This window comes from Triplophysa rosa, linkage group LG25, assembly GCF_024868665.1.
Source record: "Triplophysa rosa linkage group LG25, Trosa_1v2, whole genome shotgun sequence".
In the NCBI taxonomy this organism is placed as follows: Eukaryota; Metazoa; Chordata; class Actinopteri; order Cypriniformes; family Nemacheilidae; genus Triplophysa; species Triplophysa rosa.
In genome coordinates this window covers 5,571,986-5,597,236 of record NC_079914.1, presented here as the reverse complement: position 1 = coordinate 5,597,236, position 25,251 = coordinate 5,571,986, and the positions used below count along the sequence as shown (strand labels likewise).

The following is a 25,251-nucleotide window of genomic DNA, read 5'->3' as shown; positions in this document are numbered from 1 at the left end:
GGTTGCTAGGCTAACCTGTTTGGTTGTTATGGGCGTGGCTTGGTATATGCCAATTGATGATGCTCTAAGCTATGAGTGAAATGAACCAACTCCTGTGTCTCTACGATGTTCTGATGAAGAGATATAGGTTTTGCTAAACGGTTTTGCTAAACGGTTGCTAGGCTAACCTGTTTGGTTGCTATGGGCATGGCTTGGCATCTACTAGTTGATGATACTCTAAGCAAAGGGTCTTCAACTACTTTTCTTAGAGGGCCAGACTCCAAAAGTATAAATAGGATGCGGCCAGTTTTTTTTTACCATATTCTCATTTCTTCTGTTAATTTGTATTTCTGTTATTTCTTTTGTTTTGTTCCTTTTATACTGTTTTTGTTGCTGTTACTTATAGGCCATATATTACAACATGCACACAAATATTGAATCCAGTATTTGTGCCTTTTCATGATATTAAATTAAAAGGGATATTGTCTTTTTAACTGTATTTTATATTCCTTAATGCATTAATTTACCCAAAAATTGCTACTAATTTACTCACCCACAGTTCTCCAGTACATCCAAGATGTGGGTGACATTGTTTTTTCAATAAGATATTTCTGAAGATATTTGGTTGAATTAATTAAAGTTAAATCAATAAAAGTAAAAAACGCAAATACATTCAACACAAAAGTAATCCCTGCCCCTTGTGACGTTAAATTAGCGTCTTATAAAGCAAGTCAATTGATCCGTGCAAGAAACTGAACGCTAATATCACATCTTCGGGTGAATTCCGATCGCATTCATGTGCCCCACGCACTTATAGGGCAGATCCTTTGTATAGTGTGAGTTCTGGGGGAGATGAACAGCTGTTTTTCGTAAATATAGCCATTATTCATAATGAATGCAGTAATAAAAACAACATTGTTTTCCCCTTATCTGAGACAACCGTTCATGTGGTGCACCCTTCCTACAGTTAGCCTACTTTCAAGGGCACAAAACGCGTTTTAGAACGCGACCTATCGCGTGCGCAAACCGATTGCCTGTGGCTGTGCAATGCATTGCTGATTATAACGTTGTAAATAACATTACGTTTCTTGGACTGACCGATCAAATCACTTTATAACACGTAAATCATTATGAGCCGCGGGAATTACTTTCGAATTGAATGTAGCAGCGTTTTGGGCTTTTAAAGATGTGGCGTCTCAGGAGGATGTGCATTTAAAGCACACTGTTCTTAAAGTCTCTCCACTTATTTGAAATGTTAAGGTGGGCCAGGTAAAGATGATTGACGGGCCGCACTTGGCCGGCGGGCCAGGTAAAGATGATTGTGAGGTAAGTTCTTACAGAGCCTGCCAGCTTCTTCAAACGTGGTAACTCGCAAGTTTCTACGACATTAGTGCTGCAACGACGCATCGACGTCGTCGATTATGTCAACTACTAAAATACGTCGACGTGCGTTAAATGCGTTGACGCTTCGTATTATTTACGTTTATCTGCTGTAATAGTGGTTTCTGTTCCCGGGCGTGTGTAAATTAATCAGCAGAACAAGAGAAAGTATAATTCACCCGACAAAAAGCGATCGAGAGCCTCGGACGCAGTAAGTTAGTGAATGGACGGAGGAATTCCCCCTAACGTTACCCCCGGAATGCGATCATCACAGCATGGACACGCAATCACAAACGGACAGAGAGGGGAACGTAGATGTAGACTTTTATAATAAATTACTTTTTTGTAATTTACTTTTTTGTAATGTAAAACTACGCTTTACATTAATGATTTACATTAACGCTATTGTACTAGTGTAAGTTAGTGTATGTGAACCTTTGCAGATTGTGACCCTGCTTAAATTACTCTTAAGCTTCAAAAAGGACCCACTATCATGAAACCACCAATGCAATTTTTGTCATTCGATAGCTTTATGCGAGGAATAAACCGATATAGCATAATTAAGAAACTCTGACCTCCGCTGGTGCTGTCTGTCAATCTCCAGTCAGCATGCGTGTGTACGGTGACGGTCAGGACGCTACTCTTTCCAAGATGTTCCAATGTTTTCATTATTCTTAATAAAGACAAGATGACAGTCTATGGTTTTGTTTAAAATGTATTTTGCTAGAGACTGTGAATTAACGTTACTTGCTGAGTATAGCTTAGCTTATTAGAAGCACTGGAAGCGGTCTGAATATGTTGCGTCTTCATACGAAATAACTCTTTTTAAACCTCTGATTTAACTGTATACTGTCGGATTGATGCAAGCACTATGTGGTAAACATGTAACATCTCTTCTCTTTGTGTTGTAACTATTATTTACTTTGGGGAGCAAAATGATCCCCGGGACTTCAGAAGGAGTAGGTGCTTTAAGCGCATCATTGTGCGTCCGGGATGCGCATAACTGTAAATAACGAAGCAAATGCATTAAGCGCATCATTCTGAGTTCCGGGTGCGCGGGCTCGCTTTAACGCCACTCTGCATTAGAGTCTTTTATTCAGTGATAGTTTTGTACAATAAACAGAGACAGATAGTAGTATTTTACTTTTACTAAATTATATTATGAGACTGAAAATAGAGTCGGATATTACTTGTAGGAAAAAAATACAGAGCATATATCATGCTCTAGTATTTCATATACACATTTTTTTAATGTTTTTACATTTACATTTAGTCATTTAGCAGACGCTTTTATCCAAAGCGACCTACAGATGAGGGAAACAATGGAAGCAATTGGAACAACATAAGGACAACAAAAAGCATAAGTGCAATAAAACATTTTTTTNTACCTTTGATACAGTACTTAATTACATAAAAAAATCATTTTTTTTCTTTTAAAATTAAAACTACTTAATTAAAAGATGGTGATTTTAATGTAAACACGGATTAAAATGTTAAAACGACAATATTTATTTATAATATGTAGTGGAGTAAAAAGTATGATTTGCTTTATAATGTAAGAAAATACTAGAACTTATTGTTTATTTGCAAAGTTTGCCAAAGGATTAATCCAAAAAATCGTTATTAGATAAAAAAATTGTTAGTCGACTAATCGAAAAAATAATTGTTAGATTAGTCGACAATTAAAATAATCATTAGTTGCAGCCCTATAAGACATCCTCGCTTTGAGTTATGAGCCGTCAAAATTTGGTGGTTTTGAGAGTCCGGTTTTCGAAAACCAGAACCCGGATCAGTTAGAAAAGATATAGCAACTCAAGTCAGACCAGACTGAAGGTTTGTGGAAAGTTTGGTGGATGTAGTTTGAAAGCTCTAGGAGGAGTACACCCCTATAGACTTTCATACACCGGCAGATTTTAAAGAAAGGTCTGGTCTTGGTTTCTTTCATTTGAATGTACGCAGTCTTGTTCCTAAAATGGACATGTTGCATATCTGGGCTCACTCTAAGATTCTTATTAAGAAAATCAGATACTGTTGTAATTGTCTTGTCTGAAACCTGGTTAAGTAAATCGGTTTCAGATAAAGAAATCAATATAAGTGGTGTTATTAGGACTGACCGCCCAAATAGAGGTGGGGGTGTAGCAATCTACATTAAAAACCAGTAACAAGTTAATGTACTGCTATCAATATTGTTAGTTAAACAGTTTGAATTTGTGGCCTTGGAGCTCAAAGTCTCTAAATCACTTTGTATGAGCAATTCCATGAAAATGTCAACCTTACCATGAAAAAATAAAGTTTCTACTAAAAGAACAAAATCATTTTTAATTTGTCCATTTAGGCCTGCTTTATATTGTATTAATGTACTTCAATAAACATTTTAAGAAAATTGCCTTGATTTCCCACCCACATCAGGTATAACAATGCCAAAATTACATTTTCCACCAACCATTTTTCATGCTTTCTGAAGAGGGATCAAAGGCTCCCCTTTTTGTACTTTATGTTTAAAAAAGGCATTTTGCAGAAAGATGAAGGTATGTCTGAAAAATTAATACACTCACTCTGTCTTACTATTACTGCCTTGTGAATTTATAATGGCTATAATTAGGATGTCACAACGCCTCACTGCTGTGTCACGTCCATAACGTTTTAAAGTTTAAGTTTATGTCATATAATAATTACAAATACAAATAACTTGAAACTTAATATACAAAGCCAAATATGTATGTTGATGATTTTAAACAACAATTCATCTCACTTATTTGCTCTGAACAACCATAATAATTCATTACGGGCGTGACAGTTTTAAGCACACTGTAAAAAAAGTCTGTGAAAACTACAGTAAAAAACTCTAAAACAGCAACGGTAAAATACTTTTTAAACCTAAATAGTATATCACCGTATTGCATGCATTAAATTACCATAATTTAAGAAACAGTACATACATTTTATTTTTACTCTCTTAATATGTAGAAAACACAGATTCTTACAGTAAAATTTTTAATTTTGGGTGAAATTAATGGGAAAATACTGTGCCTTTACAAACAAGGAATTACCTTAAAAACAATGGTATTATTCTGTGTAAATTATCACATTTTCTTAATGTGTACTGTAGAATTTACTATATAAAACTGTTTAAAATCCAACAAACACATACCTTAAATCCTACAGTAACAAGATGTTAAACATGTTTATCTTTTTGTCAATTTTAGTTAAAACTTTAAATATTATGTATGTATTGTCCTTTTATGGATCTAATCTGATAGTTAATGCTAATTGCAATGAAAACAAAACGAATGTCTTGAAGAAAGTCAAGAAATAATTTTATCATAGCTATTCTAAAAAAAGATTTTCCACATTATTTCTTAATTACCACAACTAGACTATATGAATAGGATGAACAAAGCAAAACTGTTCAAACATAAGAAAAAAACTTGACCATTTTAAAACAATTATGAAACTGTGTTTTTATTAGTGGTGCTTGCGAAATGGCATTTGAAATAATAATAAAAAGCGTGAACAAACGTAAAGACCGAACCGCCGAAGAAGAAACACACAAGAGGAAGAAGATCGTCTCCCCACTTCTAAGATTAGGCCTGTTAATTGCGCAGCGCGACCTGCATGCAGCAAGTGGTGAGTACTCCTTTGGCTACTTTTTCACGGGGTAACTTGCAAGTTGCAAAACTAAGGTAATAGATTATCGTGCACTGCTAACGCAAAGTGTAATTCTGATGCCTTGTCAACTTGCATTTAAGCTTGCGTTTTCAAATGACTTAAATTAAGGTTACGTGGTAACTCGCTAATGAAAAATGTGCTTGAAAACTCATACACTGCTAATGCGAAGTGTACTTTTGACGTCTTTTAATCTTCTTTTAATCCATTTCTTGGCTTACTTTTAAAAATGCTTAAGAGAGCACGACAATTCATTAATAACGTTAACGGTCGATGTCGTTTTATATTTCAGTCAGCGCCATTTTAGCGCGCCAAGCAGCTGCTTTTGGAGTACATACACCATCCTCGTCCATCCTTTTGATTTCTGGGAGTTCAACATTTCTTTTCGAGGTAAGCCAAACAATACTGTTACAAACTAAAAAGTTAAAGATTTATTTTCCTTTCGTTGTTGTTATTTAACCAGTTTTGGCTATGTTTAGTTGCAATTTCTGTGGCAAGTCGGTCAAGTCATTGAGGGGGTATGTACTTCATTGTAAACTTCATCGAAATGAACCACGTTGTTTATTTAAGTGCTTTGCGGTCGATTGCAAACAGACTTTCGTTACATATGCATCGTTTAAGGCTCATTTCTACCGCAAACATAATGTAAATGCACCTGTTAACGTTACTGTCGGTACAGCTGTTGTCGCTGTTAAATGTGCGGTGGCGTTATGTGAACGACAGTGTCAAGATGCTAATAGTCTAATAGCTCACTTGAAAGAGCATATTGTGGAAGGACGTGCTGTGAGTTGTCCAGTGAGAGGATGCACAGATGTTTTTAAGGTCAAATCTTCATTTTCCTCCCACATGTCACGGAAACACAGAGATTTGACAGAAAGCAGAATCAGTGACTTGTATAGAGACTTGTCGGCTTATCAGTCATCATCACAATCTGTTCCAGCTGAATTACATGACTCTTGCCCTGAATTTGTTGAGGCAGGCACAGATGAAGGGTATATGGACACATCAGATGATTTCAGTGATCTTTTTCTTAGGAATGTTTGTTTATTTTACTTAAAACTGCAGGGACAGTTCTTACTACCTGCTTCAACCACACAGCACATTGTTGATGAGATTCAAAATATACACGAGTTGGGTCAGACATATTCATTAAGTAAACTTACTGCACTGCTAAAGAATGAAACATCCTTATCAGATGATGACATCGCCAATATTTGTCAGTCTGTCAGGGAATCTGATCTGTTCTCTGATTGTCATACAGGGCCAATGAGGACTGCACACTCAAGAACTCAGTGTTTCAAAAAAATGTTCAACTATGTGGAGCCTAAGAAAGTTTTTTTAGGAAGGGATGAGAACAGAATAGGTAGGTGTGCCTATTATGTGCCTGTCAAAGAGACTTTAGAATGCTTTTTAAAATCTGGTATGTGGCAGAATTGTGTGTCAGAGGAGCACTCTGCTGAGCCTCGCTCAGATGTTTTAACTGATGTTACTGATGGTCAGATGTTCAAATCTAATGACTTTTTTGTTCAAAATCCATCAAGTCTGAGGCTAGTACTGTACCAGGATGCCTTTGAAGTCGTTAACCCTTTAGGCTCCGCAAAGACGAGACATAAAGTATTAGCTGTTTACTTATCTGTTGCTAATTTGCCACTTCATGTACGGTCTGACACAAACCACATGTCACTTGTTTTATTGTGCAGAGAGAAAGATTTCAAACTATTTGGGCATGCTAAGGTGTTCTCTGATTTACTAGCCGATTTGAAGGAATTGGAGGAGAATGGGATTGCAGTATCAGATGAAACCGTTGTAAAAGGAACGTTGTATTGCATTGCTGGAGATAATCTGGGTTCGCATTGTATCGGTGGCTTCTCTGAAAATTTCAGTCGTGCAGAATATTTCTGTAGATATTGTCTAATAACCCGATCTGAATTTCAGGGCGATGATCCTAATGTTTGTGGATCAGCCCGCACCATTGAGAACTACAATTTAGCTGTTGACCGCATCCAGACTGAAGAAACACATGGCGTGGAAGGAGTTAAATTCAAGTCAGTATTCAATACTTTGAAATACTTTAATGTATGTCAGCCAGGTTTGCCACCTTGTGTAGGACACGACATCTTTGAGGGTGTTTTGTCTTATGATCTTGCACTGTATCTGAAGTATTTCATTAAAAAAAAAGCATGGTTCACATACTCCACTTTGAACAGGCGCATTAAACAATTCAAATACTGTGCCACTGATGCTTCTGCTAAGCCATGTGAGGTTAATCCTCAAGCAGCTAAGGTCACAGGAAATGCAATACAGAACTGGAATTTTTTAAGACTGCTGCCGCTCATAATTGGTGACCAAGTGAAAGATGCAGCAGATGATGTGTGGCAACTGACTCTGCAGCTGAAAGACATTGTGGACTTGATATGTGCTCAGAAAATATCTGTCCCTCAGATTGCATATCTTGATGTTCTTATTCAAGAGTATTTAGAGTCAAGAAAAGCATTATTCCCAGAAACTAACCTGAAACCAAAGCACCATTATTTACGTCATTACCCAGCACTGATCCAGAAATTTGGCCCCTTGATCAGATTGTGGACTATGCGCTTTGAGAGTAAGCATAGTTATTTCAAGAGATGTGCAAGGAATTTGAGAAATTTCAAAAACCTCTGTCTTACTCTGTCTGACAGACATCAGATGTTGCAGGCTTATCTTTCAGCAGGCTCAATGGGACAGTCTGTGTTGCAAGTTAAATGTGGTTGTCCGTTTTACCCAGCACTGTACAGTCAAGCCATTCAAGATGTAGTCAGACAATATGGCTTCACTGAGACCAACACAAAGGTCACAGTAGAAATGCTGTATAAAGGAACATCATACAAAAAAACAGGCACACGCTTTACAGGCTCCAGGTGTGTGCGTTTGTTGCTCTCTCTGTAGCGCTCCTGATTTGAGTTTCTCGCCTTTATTTATTTACAGCAGCCCGCACTCTCCCCAGACTACATCCCCCCCACCCTCGACCCCTCCCACCGCACCCCTCTCAAAGACACACACAGGCTCGGAGTTTAAAATTGATACACGGTGTAAATGTCATTTCCCTGCCTGACTTTCTCTGCGTCAGCCTCTCCCCGCCTATTCCAGCCAATCAGAGTCCAGAAGCGAACCGCATCTGGGCAGCCTTGTCTCCAGTCCACAAAGGCAGAGGCTGGCGAGCCCACAGTGGTCCTTCTTCTCTCGGCTGCTGCTCTAACTCCACGACTCCTCCCTCCCTTGTGGGTTCAGTTCTTCTCTCGCTCTCTCTTGTTTCTGATCACCTGAGTTATACAGCTGTGTCCTTTCTGTGGCTCCTGGTGAGGGAGATTGAGGCTGCTCGTTGTTTTTCTCGCTCCCCGCTGCTAAGCCACGTGCTAGAGCTCCTAGTGAAGCAGGAGACACACAGGCTGAATTCAAATGTCCCCCGGACACACGGCTTTACAGCGTTCGCTGCGCCGACTCATCAAAACCCAGCCTTCATCGCTTCACTTCTCCTCTTTATCTGTACAATGCATCTATGTGTCTGTCCTTGCTTTCTCCTCTTCCTCTTTTGTCCCCTGCTGAGAAGGAGAGAGAGCACATGCCATTTCACTTGCAGCATCTGTTCACACCCTGACTGGTAAGTTTAAGATAAATTAATTAAAATGTAGCTTTATTCCAACATCTGTGGGAGGCAAGCTGAGGCAGGGGCGGACTGGCCATCTGGCGTACCGGGCGTTTTCCCAGTGGGCCGCTAATGTATGGGGCCGGAACTGACACTTTGGCCGCTCAGACGGACGTATTATAAATGCGAATGCACGCAATGCGAATGCAAACGACACGTATGCATGCCACCCCCCCAGTCGACAGACTTAGCCATGCATTCCATCCCCCCCGGTCGACAGACCCGACCATGCGCATCGACAGAAATGGTAGAGGGCCAATGTGGGACAAAAACTGCTAGGGCCCAAGTCCAGCTCTGAGCTGAGGCGGACAATACACTGTAAAAAAAGTCTGTGAAAACTACAGTAAAAAACTCTAAAACAGCAACGGTAAAATACTTTTTAAACCTAAATAGTATATCACCGTATTGCATGCATTAAATTACCATAATTTAAGAAACAGTACATACATTTTATTTTTACTCTCTTAATATGTAGAAAACACAGATTCTTACAGTAAAATTTTTAATTTTGGGTGAAATTAATGGGAAAATACTGTGCCTTTACAAACAAGGAATTACCTTAAAAACAATGGTATTATTCTGTGTAAATTATCACATTTTCTTAATGTGTACTGTAGAATTTACTATATAAAACTGTTTAAAATCCAACAAACACATACCTTAAATCCTACAGTAACAAGATGTTAAACATGTTTATCTTTTTGTCAATTTTAGTTAAAACTTTAAATATTATGTATGTATTGTCCTTTTATGGATCTAATCTGATAGTTAATGCTAATTGCAATGAAAACAAAACGAATGTCTTGAAGAAAGTCAAGAAATAATTTTATCATAGCTATTCTAAAAAAAGATTTTCCACATTATTTCTTAATTACCACAACTAGACTATATGAATAGGATGAACAAAGCAAAACTGTTCAAACATAAGAAAAAAACTTGACCATTTTAAAACAATTATGAAACTGTGTTTTTATTAGTGGTGCTTGCGAAATGGCATTTGAAATAATAATAAAAAGCGTGAACAAACGTAAAGACCGAACCGCCGAAGAAGAAACACACAAGAGGAAGAAGATCGTCTCCCCACTTCTAAGATTAGGCCTGTTAATTGCGCAGCGCGACCTGCATGCAGCAAGTGGTGAGTACTCCTTTGGCTACTTTTTCACGGGGTAACTTGCAAGTTGCAAAACTAAGGTAATAGATTATCGTGCACTGCTAACGCAAAGTGTAATTCTGATGCCTTGTCAACTTGCATTTAAGCTTGCGTTTTCAAATGACTTAAATTAAGGTTACGTGGTAACTCGCTAATGAAAAATGTGCTTGAAAACTCATACACTGCTAATGCGAAGTGTACTTTTGACGTCTTTTAATCTTCTTTTAATCCATTTCTTGGCTTACTTTTAAAAATGCTTAAGAGAGCACGACAATTCATTAATAACGTTAACGGTCGATGTCGTTTTATATTTCAGTCAGCGCCATTTTAGCGCGCCAAGCAGCTGCTTTTGGAGTACATACACCATCCTCGTCCATCCTTTTGATTTCTGGGAGTTCAACATTTCTTTTCGAGGTAAGCCAAACAATACTGTTACAAACTAAAAAGTTAAAGATTTATTTTCCTTTCGTTGTTGTTATTTAACCAGTTTTGGCTATGTTTAGTTGCAATTTCTGTGGCAAGTCGGTCAAGTCATTGAGGGGGTATGTACTTCATTGTAAACTTCATCGAAATGAACCACGTTGTTTATTTAAGTGCTTTGCGGTCGATTGCAAACAGACTTTCGTTACATATGCATCGTTTAAGGCTCATTTCTACCGCAAACATAATGTAAATGCACCTGTTAACGTTACTGTCGGTACAGCTGTTGTCGCTGTTAAATGTGCGGTGGCGTTATGTGAACGACAGTGTCAAGATGCTAATAGTCTAATAGCTCACTTGAAAGAGCATATTGTGGAAGGACGTGCTGTGAGTTGTCCAGTGAGAGGATGCACAGATGTTTTTAAGGTCAAATCTTCATTTTCCTCCCACATGTCACGGAAACACAGAGATTTGACAGAAAGCAGAATCAGTGACTTGTATAGAGACTTGTCGGCTTATCAGTCATCATCACAATCTGTTCCAGCTGAATTACATGACTCTTGCCCTGAATTTGTTGAGGCAGGCACAGATGAAGAAAATATGGACACATCAGATGATTTCAGTGATCTTTTTCTTAGGAATGTTTGTTTATTTTACTTAAAACTGCAGGGACAGTTCTTACTACCTGCTTCAACCACACAGCACATTGTTGATGAGATTCAAAATATACACAAGTTGGGTCAGACATATTCATTAAGTAAACTTACTGCACTGCTAAAGAATGAAACATCCTTATCAGATGATGACATCGCCAATATTTGTCAGTCTGTCAGGGAATCTGATCTGTTCTCTGATTGTCATACAGGGCCAGTGAGGACTGCACACTCAAGAACTCCGTGTTTCAAAAACATGTTCAACTATGTGGAGCCTAAGAAAGTTTTTTTTTTTAGGAAGGGATGAGAACAGAATAGATAGGTGTGCCTATTATGTGCCTGTCAAAGAGACTTTAGAATGCTTTTTAAAATCTGGTATGTGGCAGAATTGAGTGTCAGATGAGCACTCTGCTGAGCCTCGCTCAGATGTTTTAACTGATGTTACTGATGGTCAGATGTTCAAATCTAATGACTTTTTTGTTCAAAATCCATCAAGTCTGAGGCTAGTACTGTACCAGGATGCCTTTGAAGTCGTTAACCCTTTAGGCTCCGCAAAGACGAGACATAAAGTATTAGCTGTTTACATATCTGTTGCTAATTTGCCACTTCATGTACGGTCTGACACAAACCACATGTCACTTGTTTTATTGTGCAGAGAGAAAGATTTCAAACTATTTGGGAATGCTAAGGTGTTCTCTGATTTACTAGCCGATTTGAAGGAATTGGAGGAGAATGGGATTGCAGTATCAGATGAAACCGTTGTAAAAGGAACGTTGTATTGCATTGCTGGAGATAATCTGGGTTCGCATTGTATCGGTGGCTTCTCTGAAAATTTCAGTCGTGCAGAATATTTCTGTAGATATTGTCTAATAACCCGATCTGAATTTCAGGGCGATGATCCTAATGTTTGTGGAACAGCCCGCACCATTGAGAACTACAATTTAGCTGTTGACCGCATCCAGACTGAAGAAACACAAGGCGTGGAAGGAGTTAAATTCAAGTCAGTATTCAATACTTTGAAATACTTTAATGTATGTCAGCCAGGTTTGCCACCTTGTGTAGGACACGACATCTTTGAGGGTGTTTTGTCTTATGATCTTGCACTGTATCTGAAGTATTTCATTAAAAAAAAAGCATGGTTCACATACTCCACTTTGAACAGGCGCATTAAACAATTCAAATACTGTGCCACTGATGCTTCTGCTAAGCCATGTGAGGTTAATCCTCAAGCAGCTAAGGTCACAGGAAATGCAATACAGAACTGGAATTTTTTAAGACTGCTGCCGCTCATAATTGGTGACCAAGTGAAAGATGCAGCAGATGATGTGTGGCAACTGACTCTGCAGCTGAAAGACATTGTGGACTTGATATGTGCTCAGAAAATATCTGTCCCTCAGATTGCATATCTTGATGTTCTTATTCAAGAGTATTTAGAGTCAAGAAAAGCATTATTCCCAGAAACTAACCTGAAACCAAAGCACCATTATTTACGTCATTACCCAGCACTGATCCAGAAATTTGGCCCCTTGATCAGATTGTGGACTATGCGCTTTGAGAGTAAGCATAGTTATTTCAAGAGATGTGCAAGGAATTTGAGAAATTTCAAAAACCTCTGTCTTACTCTGTCTGACAGACATCAGATGTTGCAGGCTTATCTTTCAGCAGGCTCAATGGGACAGTCTGTGTTGCAAGTTAAATGTGGTTGTCCGTTTTACCCAGCACTGTACAGTCAAGCCATTCAAGATGTAGTCAGACAATATGGCTTCACTGAGACCAACACAAAGGTCACAGTAGAAATGCTGTATAAAGGAACATCATACAAGAAAGGACAGTTTCTTGTCACAGGGAATACTGACTCTGTGGAGTTTTGTGAACTTGTGCTTGTGTTGATAAAAAATGACACTGTTTATCTTCTGGTGTCAATGTACAAAGCAGAATTCCTTCCTCAATACCACGTGTACTCTGTGAGGAAAGACAATGAAGAGATGCAATGTCTGAACATCAGTGACTTAATTGATTTCTATCCATTGGCTGCTTACATGAAGGATGGTTACCAAATGGTTTCATTAAAACACAGTGTGTTGTCACACTAATGAATATGTAGTACTGTAAATACTGTTAGTTAAGTAAACAGTAACCACTTTACTTTACCTTATCTGTTTACCATTAACAGAAAAAGTATTCTTTGAGGTTTTGGGTAATGGTAATGTTTTAATAAGCATTGGTTTTGGTTCATTTAAATTGGTAAACTGACTTATTACACATTTTCGTAAAAGTTACTAATGTCTAATGTTTGCTTAAAGTGAAACTCTGCCCAAAAATGGCAATTCGGTCATGAATTACTCACCCACAAGTTGTTCGACAACCCTAGGACCTCAGTTCATCTTCAGAACACAAATAAAAAAAGTTTTGATGCGGTCTGTGAGATTTCTGACTCCCCCATAGACAGCAACGTAACTGACTTTTAATTATCGTTGATATAGTCCATGTCACTCCTGTGCTTCAGCTGTAACTGATTTAAGCGACAAGGGTATTTTTTGTGCGTAAACAAACAAAAATAATGCCTTTATTCAACTATTTCAGTCTCTAAAGTGTTTACAACGCATGCGTGTCAAGCAGGCGCTAAAGCTGCATTCACGGCGCATGCACTGTGGAGCTGACAGAGGAGTCAGCATTCACAACGCATGCGTATTTTACAGATGCTGAAGCCGCTGTTATATGTCAGCACCAGACACATGCGTCATGTGGTCTTCCAGGACGCGAGTTGAGACTGATGCGGAAGTCAGGAAATTGTTAAATAAAGTTGTTATTTTTTTGGGTTTACGCACAAAAAGTATCCTTGTTGCTTTATACAGTTACAGTTGAAGCACTGGAGTGACATGGACTATGTCTTTACTCCCTTTCTGTGCTTTAAAAGTCAGTTATGTAGCTGTCTATGGGGGTGTCAGAAAGCTTTGTGTTGTGAAGATGAACAGAGGTCCCAGGGCTGTCGAATGACTTGTGGGTTAGTAATTTATGACAGAATTGTCATTATCTCTTTTACACAACAATTTGATTGTAACAGTTTTTTACTTACTCAGAAATGGAGGATGTAGAGCCAAGCAACGTACGCAGTGCCATTACCAATGTGTTACCAGATCTCCCAACCTCAGTTGTACATATTGTATTGGAGACACTACAATCTTTAGGTGTGGAATCCATTGAAGATTTTAAGTACATTCAGGAAGCTGATCTGCTCACAATACTGAGACCAATTCAAGCTAGAAAATTGGTTGGTGCCTGGAAGCAAACCAGTAAGTACATTATGCTTAGTTACTTTTAAGTAAAATAAATTAAATTGTCATTCTGTACCTTTGAATTTAAATTTATTTTACAGCACAGACTACAGAAATCCATAGCCAGTCAACATTAACCTCTCCACCATCCTCAGCGTGCTCCTCAGTCTCACTCTCTCCCTCACCCTCACCCAGCCGCCTGATTGCTACTATAGATTGGGTTGACAGCTTCCAGATTCCATGGAAGAAGCTTCCTGAAGCATCGATGCAGTGTTTGGAGAGAGGGAAAAGGCCAAGCCCAAAGTTACGTAGAGAAATGATCCGTATTGTAGTTTCAGAAATGATGCTTGCCTGTGCTTCTCCCAGTAAACAAGCCTCCACAGAAGTTGCCAAGAAAATGGTTGCAAAGTATCCATGCTCACTGCAAGATGTCATAGAAAGTGATGTGGTAGGAGCAGGATATCACTCACTGGTCAAGCAGCTGCAAGCACGAATTGAAAATGTAAAGCGGTCCTCAGTACCAAGGATACAGAAGCGCAAACGGGGGTCAGATGAATGTGATACTGATGAAATCCCAGCTGAACAAAGGGCAGCTGTTCAGGACACATATGGCTGCATAATGTGGGATATGAAATTTATGCCAGTGAGCGAGACACTGGAAAGCCAACAAGAGAAAAAAGACCAAATGAAGGTGCTCAGTGAAAAGACAACTTTCAGTCCAGAGGAGGTAAAACCTCTTATGAAGTGCACCTTCTTCTCCCAGCGTAAAGCAATAAACAGTGGAGCAGATCTGCAGTCGCTCATCGAGGAGTGGCCTTTTTTGTTTAAGGAGATTGGCATGATAGTTCACTTTCATGACCTTACTGGTGTATCACTAAAAGAGACATTCTTCAGAAATGTCGAGAAAAAAGGAAAACGGGTTCTGGACTTCATGAGAGGCATTGGTGCAGACAGGAGCAAACAAGTTTTGCAAGCTGTAACAAAGCTGAAAATTCAGAGAGGACAGTTAGAGGGCTGCTCAGAAGATGTGAAGGATCTGGTGCTCCTCCTGCTCTCCTACTTTAATGAAAAAGAGGAGGACTTGTTCTACTATGTTGAAGAAACTTGTATGACAAAAGAAGTACAAGTGGAAAGCTTGCCTGTGACACCATGTATCATTGTTTGTGGTAAGTTGATCTGTTTTGCTGAAGCAGCCTGAGCTCATGTAAGGAAATATTACATGTGTATGTACTGGCTGATATGCAGTTATTTTCTAAGTGTATCTTTCTGCAGGAACATCATGCTATGCTGCAAAGCTATTCATGCTGAGTGTAGACCAAAAAATTGTGAATGACGACATCTCCAACTTCATCGCTGCAGTCTGCATGATGTTTGCAAGCTATTACTGCCTCAATATCCACTATCCTGTGGGTCTTGGCTCCACACTTGAGTTCATTCAGAGGTAAAGATTTTTTTTCTTGTTTAGAACAAATCAAGTAATCTAGTGGTTAATTCTGAATTCTTGTGTTTAAAAAAGGTGTTTCTTCAACATCAATCCTGAGAAGGGCACAAAAGTGGAAACTAAGAAGAACAAGAAGCAACTATCAGTGAATCCAAGAGTCCTCAGCCTCATCGCGGATCTCTCTGATCATGAGTGGAGAGAGACATGTTAAATATGGACGTTCAGTTAACATCCAGTTGAAGTGTTAAGATAACACTTAAACAGCACCACCTGTATGGAACAGTACCCACTTTACTTTAACTGTTAACCACTAACAGAAAAAGTATTCTTTAAGTTTTTTTTTTGTTAATGTTTTAATAAGCATTGGTTTTGGTTCAGTTAAATTGGTAAACTGGCTTATTCCACCATCTTGGTAAAAGTTACCAATGTCTAATGATAACTTAAGAAAAATGTAACAGATTTTTTGGGACAGTTTTGTTAAAGGCTGCATTTGTTCAGATTACTGCAGTTCTAGTCTTTACTAAAGATTCTAAAGATGTTACACAACAATTGTATGAAACTCCCTGCATAGTGTTATATGCTGAGTTTTGATTTTTTTCTCTCAAAATAGTCTGAGACTAGCAGAGAGTTCAGAATGTTTGCTTGTCTACATGCAGAGGTAAATAAAACCATTGCAAATCATTTCTGGACACCTTTTTTTTCAATGATTTTTGTGACCCTTCAGATTAGGTTAACGGCTGGTACTCTACTTAAAAGTAAGTAAATTTAACAATTTCAAATAATTTCTGTTAAATTAAAATGCATTTACATTTGCTTTTACTTGCCACATTTCAGACATTGCATTTAAACTTGTGAGTGGCTGATGACTTGGAAGAAACAACTTCTGGACCTTTGTGACATCAAAGAGTGGTGAGATTTTTTAATTACTTTTAAAGACATATTTTTGCCGTATATGCTTTGTTGAACTTTTTGTTGAATTTGGTCTTATTCAGGAACAAATGTATTTTATTTTATCTCCTTATGTTACAAGAGGCTGTATGCGACAGGGACCTCATCAATCTCTTTTTCTTGTGAGTCTATTATTTAGATTAGATACGTTAATTAATACATTAATTCCTTAACTTTTAACCAAAAAGTTGTATTGAAAATACTAATAAATTATCCCTTTCCTTAACTTGGCACAGCTGGAAAATTCACGGGATTGGCAAGTCTCTGAGCTTTAGTAAGTACATTTAATTTATATGCTTTTGAACTGAAACTGCCCTGCATCAATAATTATCAGATCATTCATGCTACCACTTGATTGTTCAACTATTCTAACTCTTTTTTTTCATTGATATAACAAAATTGCAGAACTACAATTTTCAGAGTAATTCATTACAACCACAATGTGTTTACAATCTTTCCTTGTATAACAGTGGATGTCCCAATTTTGTCCTTATGCTTACGCTTAATTTTTATGCTAACATAAAACCATATGATCAACATCTGAACTTTTAACATCATATTAGTAAAGCTGTCTTGGACTTTTACAGATTAATATTACTCATACATCTTTTGTGTTCAACACAAGAAATTAAAATAGGTTTGTAACAACATGAGAGTGACTAAATGATGACAGAATTTTCATTTTGGGGTGAATTATTCCCAGCACATGAATGATAAAGTTTAACCACCAAAGCTTCAGAACATGCACAAATAATTAACTTTACTGGTTTACAATGAATGCCAGTGTCACATGATTGTGACATGAACTCTAACATTGTATTAACATGTGATGTGAATGTATGTCGCTTTGTACAATGTGTTAAGACAGAAGCGCCAAAACTACAACTTGCAGAAAGCACTGCATGATGGTATTAAGCAGATTGTGGAGACATTTTAATCGTCCACGTTCAGAAATCATGATATCGCACACCCTAATTCGAACCTCTTAATCCATCTTTCTCAGGTACACAGGCCACCTGTATAAGTCTTAAAGATGAATTGAGTGTCAGGGCAAAAGCTAGAAAATGATTAGTTCTCATTATCATTTCTTTTACCCCTGTGGACTTGCAGCATAAGTATGTTGAAGTAGATCTCTACACTAGTGTAAATGCTATTGTGTATGGTGGGACCGGCCTGTGGCATAGGTGACACAGGCCCTGATCTATTAATTATCAAAGTGGCCTGTGAAATTCCAGAGTGTTGCTTGCTTATGTGTAGTAAAAAAATACTGTGAGCTTACTGTATACTGTAATGCTCATGGACTAACTTGTCTTTGTGTCTCTTTTCTGCAGAAAGATGAAGAAAATGGCAGTCCATGCAGTACTACATTTCCAGTTTCTCGAACTGATTTAGTGCCATGTCTTCAGTCAAGTGTGGACTTATTATTATTGTTCAAACAGAGCAAGTGGCCCTGGTTTACTTTTATATATGGACACATTTTATTTCCAAGATCAACATTGTGAGTACACTGCAAGTTACTGAATCAGCTCAAACTGTTTTAACACAGTGTCAGTATGCAAAAACGTTTTTTTTAAATCTGTTAATGATAATTTGTATGTTGATTGACTGCATTTATTACCTCATTTAGTAATTTACAATAACCTGACTGACTGTTGTAAAATCTATGGCAACCACTTGTAATGCCTTTTGTGTTATACCGTATTTTTTGCGATGAAATTCTGGCAACCACAGCTGCCGGTAATTTTCTGTAAAATTGAAGTTTACAATAAAATACTATAATATTTCATACGGTTGAATTGTTTATTACGGAGATAGACTGTAATTACTATTAAAGAAATTTACACTTGCAACTGCTATTTTTAAAGTAAATTACTGTAAACAGGTTTACATTACATCTGTTTTATTTAACAGTAGTGTACCGTAAACAAGCAGCAATTCGCTACTGTAAAATTTACGGTTGCAAAAAAGCATTCTGTAAAGTGTTCCACATTGTAACCTTATATTTTACGGTGAACTTCTGGCAACCACAGCTGCCGGTATTTTACCGTATATTACACATGTTTTTTTTTACAGTGTACTGCCTACAAAAATACGTCATCTCTGAGGTACTGGGTTACTTTATCCCGTATGACTGTGGTGCAAAAAAGATACTTTAATGCATATACAATTAGTTTAAATTCAACAACATTTATTTTTTATCACCTTTAACTCTTTATAGAGTACTTGCACACTGTAAACAACAACCTTTCTTGGTCTTTTATGTATCACCGTACAGAAGCAGAAGGTTAGCTGTGTGCATAAAACAAACACAGCAACAGTCAGACGCAAAAAAAATCATAACATGTAGTAACGTTACAGAGCTCTTTCAGGCACAGCAGTCCCTTCAAATCTCTCAGTTTATAACATCAACAAAATAATATGTAACATAAATTATTAAAATTACATTTTTAGACTTTAATATTTAATTTTGTTTAATCAGAATCAGAAAGAGCTTTATTGCCAAGTATGTTTGCACATACAAGGAATTTGTTTTGGTGACAGGAGCATCCAGTAGGCTACACAGAAACAGCAACAACAGTACACAAAGACCATAACACAATAGAATACAGTACACAGATGATTTAAATAAGGGCCTATGGGTATAAAAAATGAAGAAATACAATACAATAAACATAAAATAAAGATATAGAGAGTAAAGCTATGTGTGTATGTAAATATGTACAAGTCAAAAATAAGAATAGACTATTGTAGTACAAGGTATGTGCTATCTACAGCAGAATGAAATAAATACTTTAAATACTGTATAATTCTTATTCTCTATTAATCCGTTCCAGCACTTTATCAACCTCGTTTGGACGAATGGTGTATAGCAGTGGTTCTCAAATGGGGGTAAGCGTACCCCCAGGGGTACTTTGGGGTACTGCAGGGGATACGTGAGAGAAACTGACATTTAGGAAAAAATATTGAAAATCAATAAATTATCAATACAATAGTATTTTTATATGAAATTAGGACTACACAAAGATGCATTAAAAATAAATTCATAAATTTAAAACGCATTTCAATTTATTAGTTATTTATTGAGCCGGAATCAGGAGCAGTGTCTGGGCGCGAAATAATGTAAGTTAGGAGAGGTCGCGATAAAATGGACAGGTGCCTTCTTAAGAGGACAAGCTCCTCCAACAGAAGACGATCATGCTAAAAAGAAGAAAAAAAAGAGCCTCAAAATACCACCAGTTTCGTGATGAAGACATAGGGATGGGATTTACATCTACTTCACATAACCCTCCCTCAGCACTGTGCTTTTTATGCAGTGAGCTGTTAGCTAACAGCGCAATGAAGCCAGCTCATCTTCAACGGCATCTCCGGACTAAACACCCAAATCAGGTCGGAAACTCACTGGAGTTTTTCAGAAGAAAATTTCATGAATTTACATCATGCCAAGAGAACATGAAAAAAGCCACAAGTGCATCAGCAAAAGCACTTGAAGCATCGTACGAGTTTTTCAAACTGTTGAAAGAAAGATCACAACAAACTTTTACTTAACTGAAAAACACTGATTTACCTTTAACTGTTATACCTAATACTTAAGAGATTTACATAGTTGCGTAAAGCTACATACAGAAATGTTTATAAGCAATAAACCTGCTCGGGGGCATCAGATATAATAACGTCTGACTCTCATTTCACTGTATTTTAAAGCAAAATGTTGTTGTCTGGTCTATGGGAGGCAAATCCTGCCAAATTTAAATAAATTAATTAAACGATGAAAATGAAAATGAAAACCAGATTAGCAATTTCATTATACACAACTGCGTGCACAATATGTGCCAAAATGAAAAATAAAATGAAATTATTTTATTTTCATTTTTACACTGACAATGCGTTGTCCCTGTCAAATTGAAAAAGAAAATGCAATTGGTGATTTGACATTTCATTTTCACTAAAATCTCGAGGCAAGACTGCCAATTTGAAAATGAAAAGGCAAATGTGAAAAATAAATTGTAAAAACATTTTTGTTATACACTTTCAGTGGTGTTCTTTTAAGTTTAACATATTTCCCACGTCGTTACCACAAATTTACTATAAACATGTGAATTCTTGCAGAAAATTAGCCTATGCACTAACGTTATGCATAACGATGGACCAAGTTGTAATAGAGCTGTCTGTTGTGTTGGTGCTGAAACCCTTACACCTCACAGTCTATGAGTTTAACATTGTAACATCTGTTTATGTGTGATCTATAGTTTCATTTACACACACTGCAAGTCTCAGTCTTTTTATAAGTAGGTACACGAGATACAGTATGAACACACTTGGTTCACTAATAAATGCAAATGCAAAGCGAGCATGTATTGAATGAAAACCTGATAAAGGGAGTGCAAATTAGTGAAAAGGCTGTCATAGAGATGGGATCAATTATATGGTGACAATGACCTCTGCTGGTGAATGGGGTGACATGATTTTAATTAATCCCACAGATAGCTACTTCGTTCCATAGTCATGCACAGCACAGCACTCCTCGAGGTCATACACGACTCCAGCATGTTACAGTTGTAACCGGTCCCACTCGCACAGCACGGGCCTCGAACCAGAAAAGGTTCGGATAGGAGACGGGCGCTTTAACGAGGAGGCTAAAGACCGCAGTATTCGCGGCTCTGTGTGGTCGGGGGTGAGGTTACACACTGCCAGCTTTCACTAGCTGGCCTGCGTTCACAGTCCCCATAAAAGGGAACCCTGAAGACCAAAACCAAGATACAAAAACAGTTGTGACAGAAACAGTGTTGAAATTTTTTTTTTCTGAAATACGATGTGCAGTCTTAACTCTCTTTTAGACATACTAAAACACATTCTGATTATACTTTGTAAACATCAACATATCAACATTCACATCATTCTGTATAAATAAAGTATGTTTTGTGTTATTCCATACTAGTTTGGATGATGACTTAGATCTTTCAACATTATATTCATCTTGCAAGTAATCACTCAACTCTAGATTAGATATAGTGGCATGCTTTGATTATCGACCAACGCTTTATTTTGCTATATTTACTAAATATGTAATAATGGCTGTGAAAAAAGCTCATAAAAATTGTCCCTTATTGTTTTACCCTTAATTTTGACAATCTATTGTAAAAATATTGTTGTTTCAACCTAAAAAAATAAGTTACCTTGTTGCCTTAAAATTTTAAGTTAGTTCAACTTAAAAATATTAGTCAACACAACGAGTTTGCAACAAATTCATTAAGTGAACTAATATTTTTAAGTTGAACTAACTTAAAATTTTAAGGCAACAAGGTAACTTATTTTTTTAAGTTGAAACAACAAAAAACAACAAATCATTTTTTACAGTGTACTGAGTTGTATTAATTTCTTTGTATGTTTCTTCGTAGGCCTATATCTGTGTATGTTTGTATCATTCCTGTAGAAGTTAAGTAACTCATCACCCACTTTTTCTTCATTCTGGATCAAGATGAGAGCCCTCTTTTACACATTAAATTCACAAAAGTGAAGTATATACACATAGAAAACATTAAATGCCACGTAAAATGTCAACGTTAATGTTCAAGAACATATTTTACTAGGTCTGTCAACGTTAACGCGTTAACGCATGCGATTAATTTTTTCAAATTAACGCGTGAGAAAATATTTATCGCAATTAACGCAGCATCCGTTTGTTTTGACATCCTTTGTCTAGCGTTACATTATGTAATCACGCTCTTATTCGTGTACAGGCTTTTAAACCACTTAAGCGCGATTTGAAACAGTTGCTTTGACGCGTTCAATGGAGATAGACAGCTTCTAAACTGTGGGACGCGGCAAAACGCAACGCGAGGTCCAGTCTGGTGTAAACAGTCACGGGCTGAAGGCTGCGTCGGTGAATCTCTGTCAGACAGAGCATCCGTGTTAAGTTCTCTTTCGTGCTTGAATGGATAAAACCACACAAGATTATGTCAGAAAGCCCGTTTTGTCTAGCATTTTCTTAAGCACAGACTTCAAAGTGTAAAATAAAACCTTAAATGAATGCAAAGTGTTGTGAAAATGGGAGTGCGGTGACGGTCAGATCTGCGTACTGAGACAGCTCTTAAAGGGGCCGCGCTCTTAAACGTGCTGCTCTGACTCCTGTCACTAATGTTAATCAAAGAACAAAATAAAAGAAGAAATCAATGTGATTTTGTAGCTTTAATGAGAATTCTTCTGCATTTAATTTATAATTTAGCATTAATAAAGACTGTAAAGTGTCCTTCAATTCCTGTATGTTTCCTACATGAGCTCTCAATTATACTGTTGAATGGCTACAATTCATGTTAAAATAATCAATTTAATAGAGACATCAGTTACAGTACTAATATCAAAATGCTAGCTTTCATAAAATGATGCTGTTAAAGAAATATGTTGTTTCTACATCAATTTGAAGATTAAATGTGAAATTATTAAAATGCAAAAGTATATTTTAAAATATAATAGTTATGTGCGATTAATCTTGATTAATCACAGAAAAAATGTGTGATTAATCCGATTAATTTTTTTAATCGATTGACAGCACTAATTTAAATGCTTACTTTAATACACATTTAAAAACTTGGTGAATAGTTTCTGTCACGGTTCTCGGGTAAGGTGAGACAAGGAGAGAGGACCCAGACGCAGACAGCGGGTAAGGGGTTAAACAAGGCTTTTTAATAAATAATAAAACACACAAAACAAAAACCCACGAGGGGGAAAACAAGGGTATAATAAGAACAAAGACTAACTACACTAAACAAGACTAAAAATAACATTAACAACATATTACACAGGACTAAGCTACACTTAACAGGACAAGGACTAAGCTACACTTAACAGGACAAGGACTAAGCTACACTTAACAGGACAAGGACTAAGCTACACTTAACAGGACAAGAACTCACCCACACGAAACACGACAGAGTACAATGAACCAACAGACAGAAAACACAGGGACCTTAATAAAGGGAACAAATCAAGAGGGGAACAGGTGTGGGGCATGAACTAATAATACAATAAGTAATTCAAAGTGCGACACAACAAGGACCGGATACGGGCCAATAAAACTGCTCTCTCCACATAAAACAAGAGGTTCTTCATGGTTCTGCCACTAGGTCAAGAAAAGCAAGACAAGTGGGGCAGAACCATGACAGTTTCAAACTGTAAAACTGTGATTGAGTATAATTTGATAGTACAATTTCATATTTGAATAAAAATAGGATAAATAAATGTGATTTATTGGCATGTTCAAATAAGCATAGGCTCCGTTTTATTGTTTTTCTTAAGTAAAAATGGCCCCAAATACGCAGTTTGGTAGAGGTAATTCAGTGTAACAGGATCAGGAAACTATTATAAAACCATAAAACTGACAGTTACAGTATTTAACATTCTCTGTGACATCATCAAAAGGCACCCCGTAGACCTGTAGTACTTAGAATACGTAAGAGAGTGTCTGTGTTCATATACAATTTTAAAGGAATTTTACTTCCTTACAAAAACTCCTTGTTGACAAATTGGTAAAACAGAGTTATTTAAACGATATTGAAAAACTAAAAAGATGTAAAATTACAATTAATGTATTTGGGGGCTACATTGGGATCCTTGTTTAATTTGTCTTCAAATGATTGTTGTTGTAAATATGTCTGACAACATTTTTTGTAACATTGTAGACATTAAAATTAAATTAAGCTTAGACAGGACACTTTGTACTGAACAGAAAATTACTAAATTTAAAGTTGTATTATTTTTTTTAAATGTTTTTAAACCCCATTTAAGCTTCGACCCTCATGCATTTAGTGAATTTAAAAAATACTTGTCATCAATTTTGAGAAAGCTTTTTTTTGTTTATTCCTACCAATAGTTCCAAATAGGCCCAATTAGTAATAGTGACCTCCGACAAACCATCACTCAAAAGGCACTTTTGGACTGACAAAGAACATAAAATGGATCCTTTGGGATGTGCCGATACAGACATATGTTTTTTATTAAATAATATTAAATATATTTAATTCTGCATTCCGCAATGTCTACTCTTATTTTTTTTGTCTATTGAGTACCGCAGAGATGACATATTTTGTATGCAAACCCCGGAAGCGAGTTCGCATTTTAAGACTTTCGATTCCATTGCCCCAAAGTCTATGGGTTTTTTTTAATGGGTTCTTGGTAAATCGCCTGAAATAAGGTCTGCAGCTAACAAAAACTCTACATATTTTCATGTTTTAATCTATGACACACCAGTTATAACCCGCTTGTGATTTTTTTTACCTTTATTGTGTCTTTAAAAAACGGCGGTTGCTAACAAGTTGCTAAAAGCGACTACCGCCTTTGACTACCGCCTCAGACGTCACTCATCGCGCATATAAATCTCACAAATAATGCAACAAATGTCTAAAACATTGTTGGGGATTCATTCACGGAGTAATTACTTGCCAGAGAACACATTTTTAAAAAAGTTTGAGAAAGTTGTCAGGGGTTTGGTGGTGGTGACGTTGATATCGAGCGACCATAGTGTATAGTCTTTTTATAGCCTTGTGTTAGCTTTTTACTTCTGGCGACTGTATTTAGGCTTCAAAATAGCAAATATTGTGTTAATCTGTAAATATTATCTTGACGTGTAAACATTGTGAACATTTGTTAATCACAGATATTAT

The 25,251-nt window shown here is 37.0% G+C and overlaps 1 protein-coding gene across 6 annotated transcripts; it reads left to right on the top strand.

Annotated features, from left to right (window-relative positions):
- The first annotated feature begins 4,190 nt into the window (after positions 1 to 4,190).
- LOC130549288 (uncharacterized) lies at positions 4,191 to 18,354 on the top strand. 6 transcript variants are annotated; one of them, XM_057326517.1, is made up of 9 exons: positions 4,191 to 5,415; positions 6,961 to 7,070; positions 14,011 to 14,223; positions 14,307 to 15,371; positions 15,478 to 15,646; positions 15,722 to 16,555; positions 16,677 to 16,716; positions 16,831 to 16,868; positions 17,926 to 18,354. In XM_057326517.1, exons 2-6 carry the CDS (start codon positions 7,046 to 7,048, stop codon positions 15,855 to 15,857), a joined length of 1,608 nt encoding a protein of 535 aa, XP_057182500.1. In that variant the 5' UTR covers positions 4,191 to 5,415; positions 6,961 to 7,045; the 3' UTR covers positions 15,858 to 16,555; positions 16,677 to 16,716; positions 16,831 to 16,868; positions 17,926 to 18,354. The 6 variants fall into 6 exon arrangements, with proteins under 6 accessions (XP_057182500.1, XP_057182497.1, XP_057182499.1 ...); XM_057326514.1 differs by having other exon boundaries at positions 6,287 to 7,070; XM_057326516.1 differs by having other exon boundaries at positions 4,191 to 6,388.
- Positions 18,355 to 25,251: the final 6,897 nt, after the last annotated feature.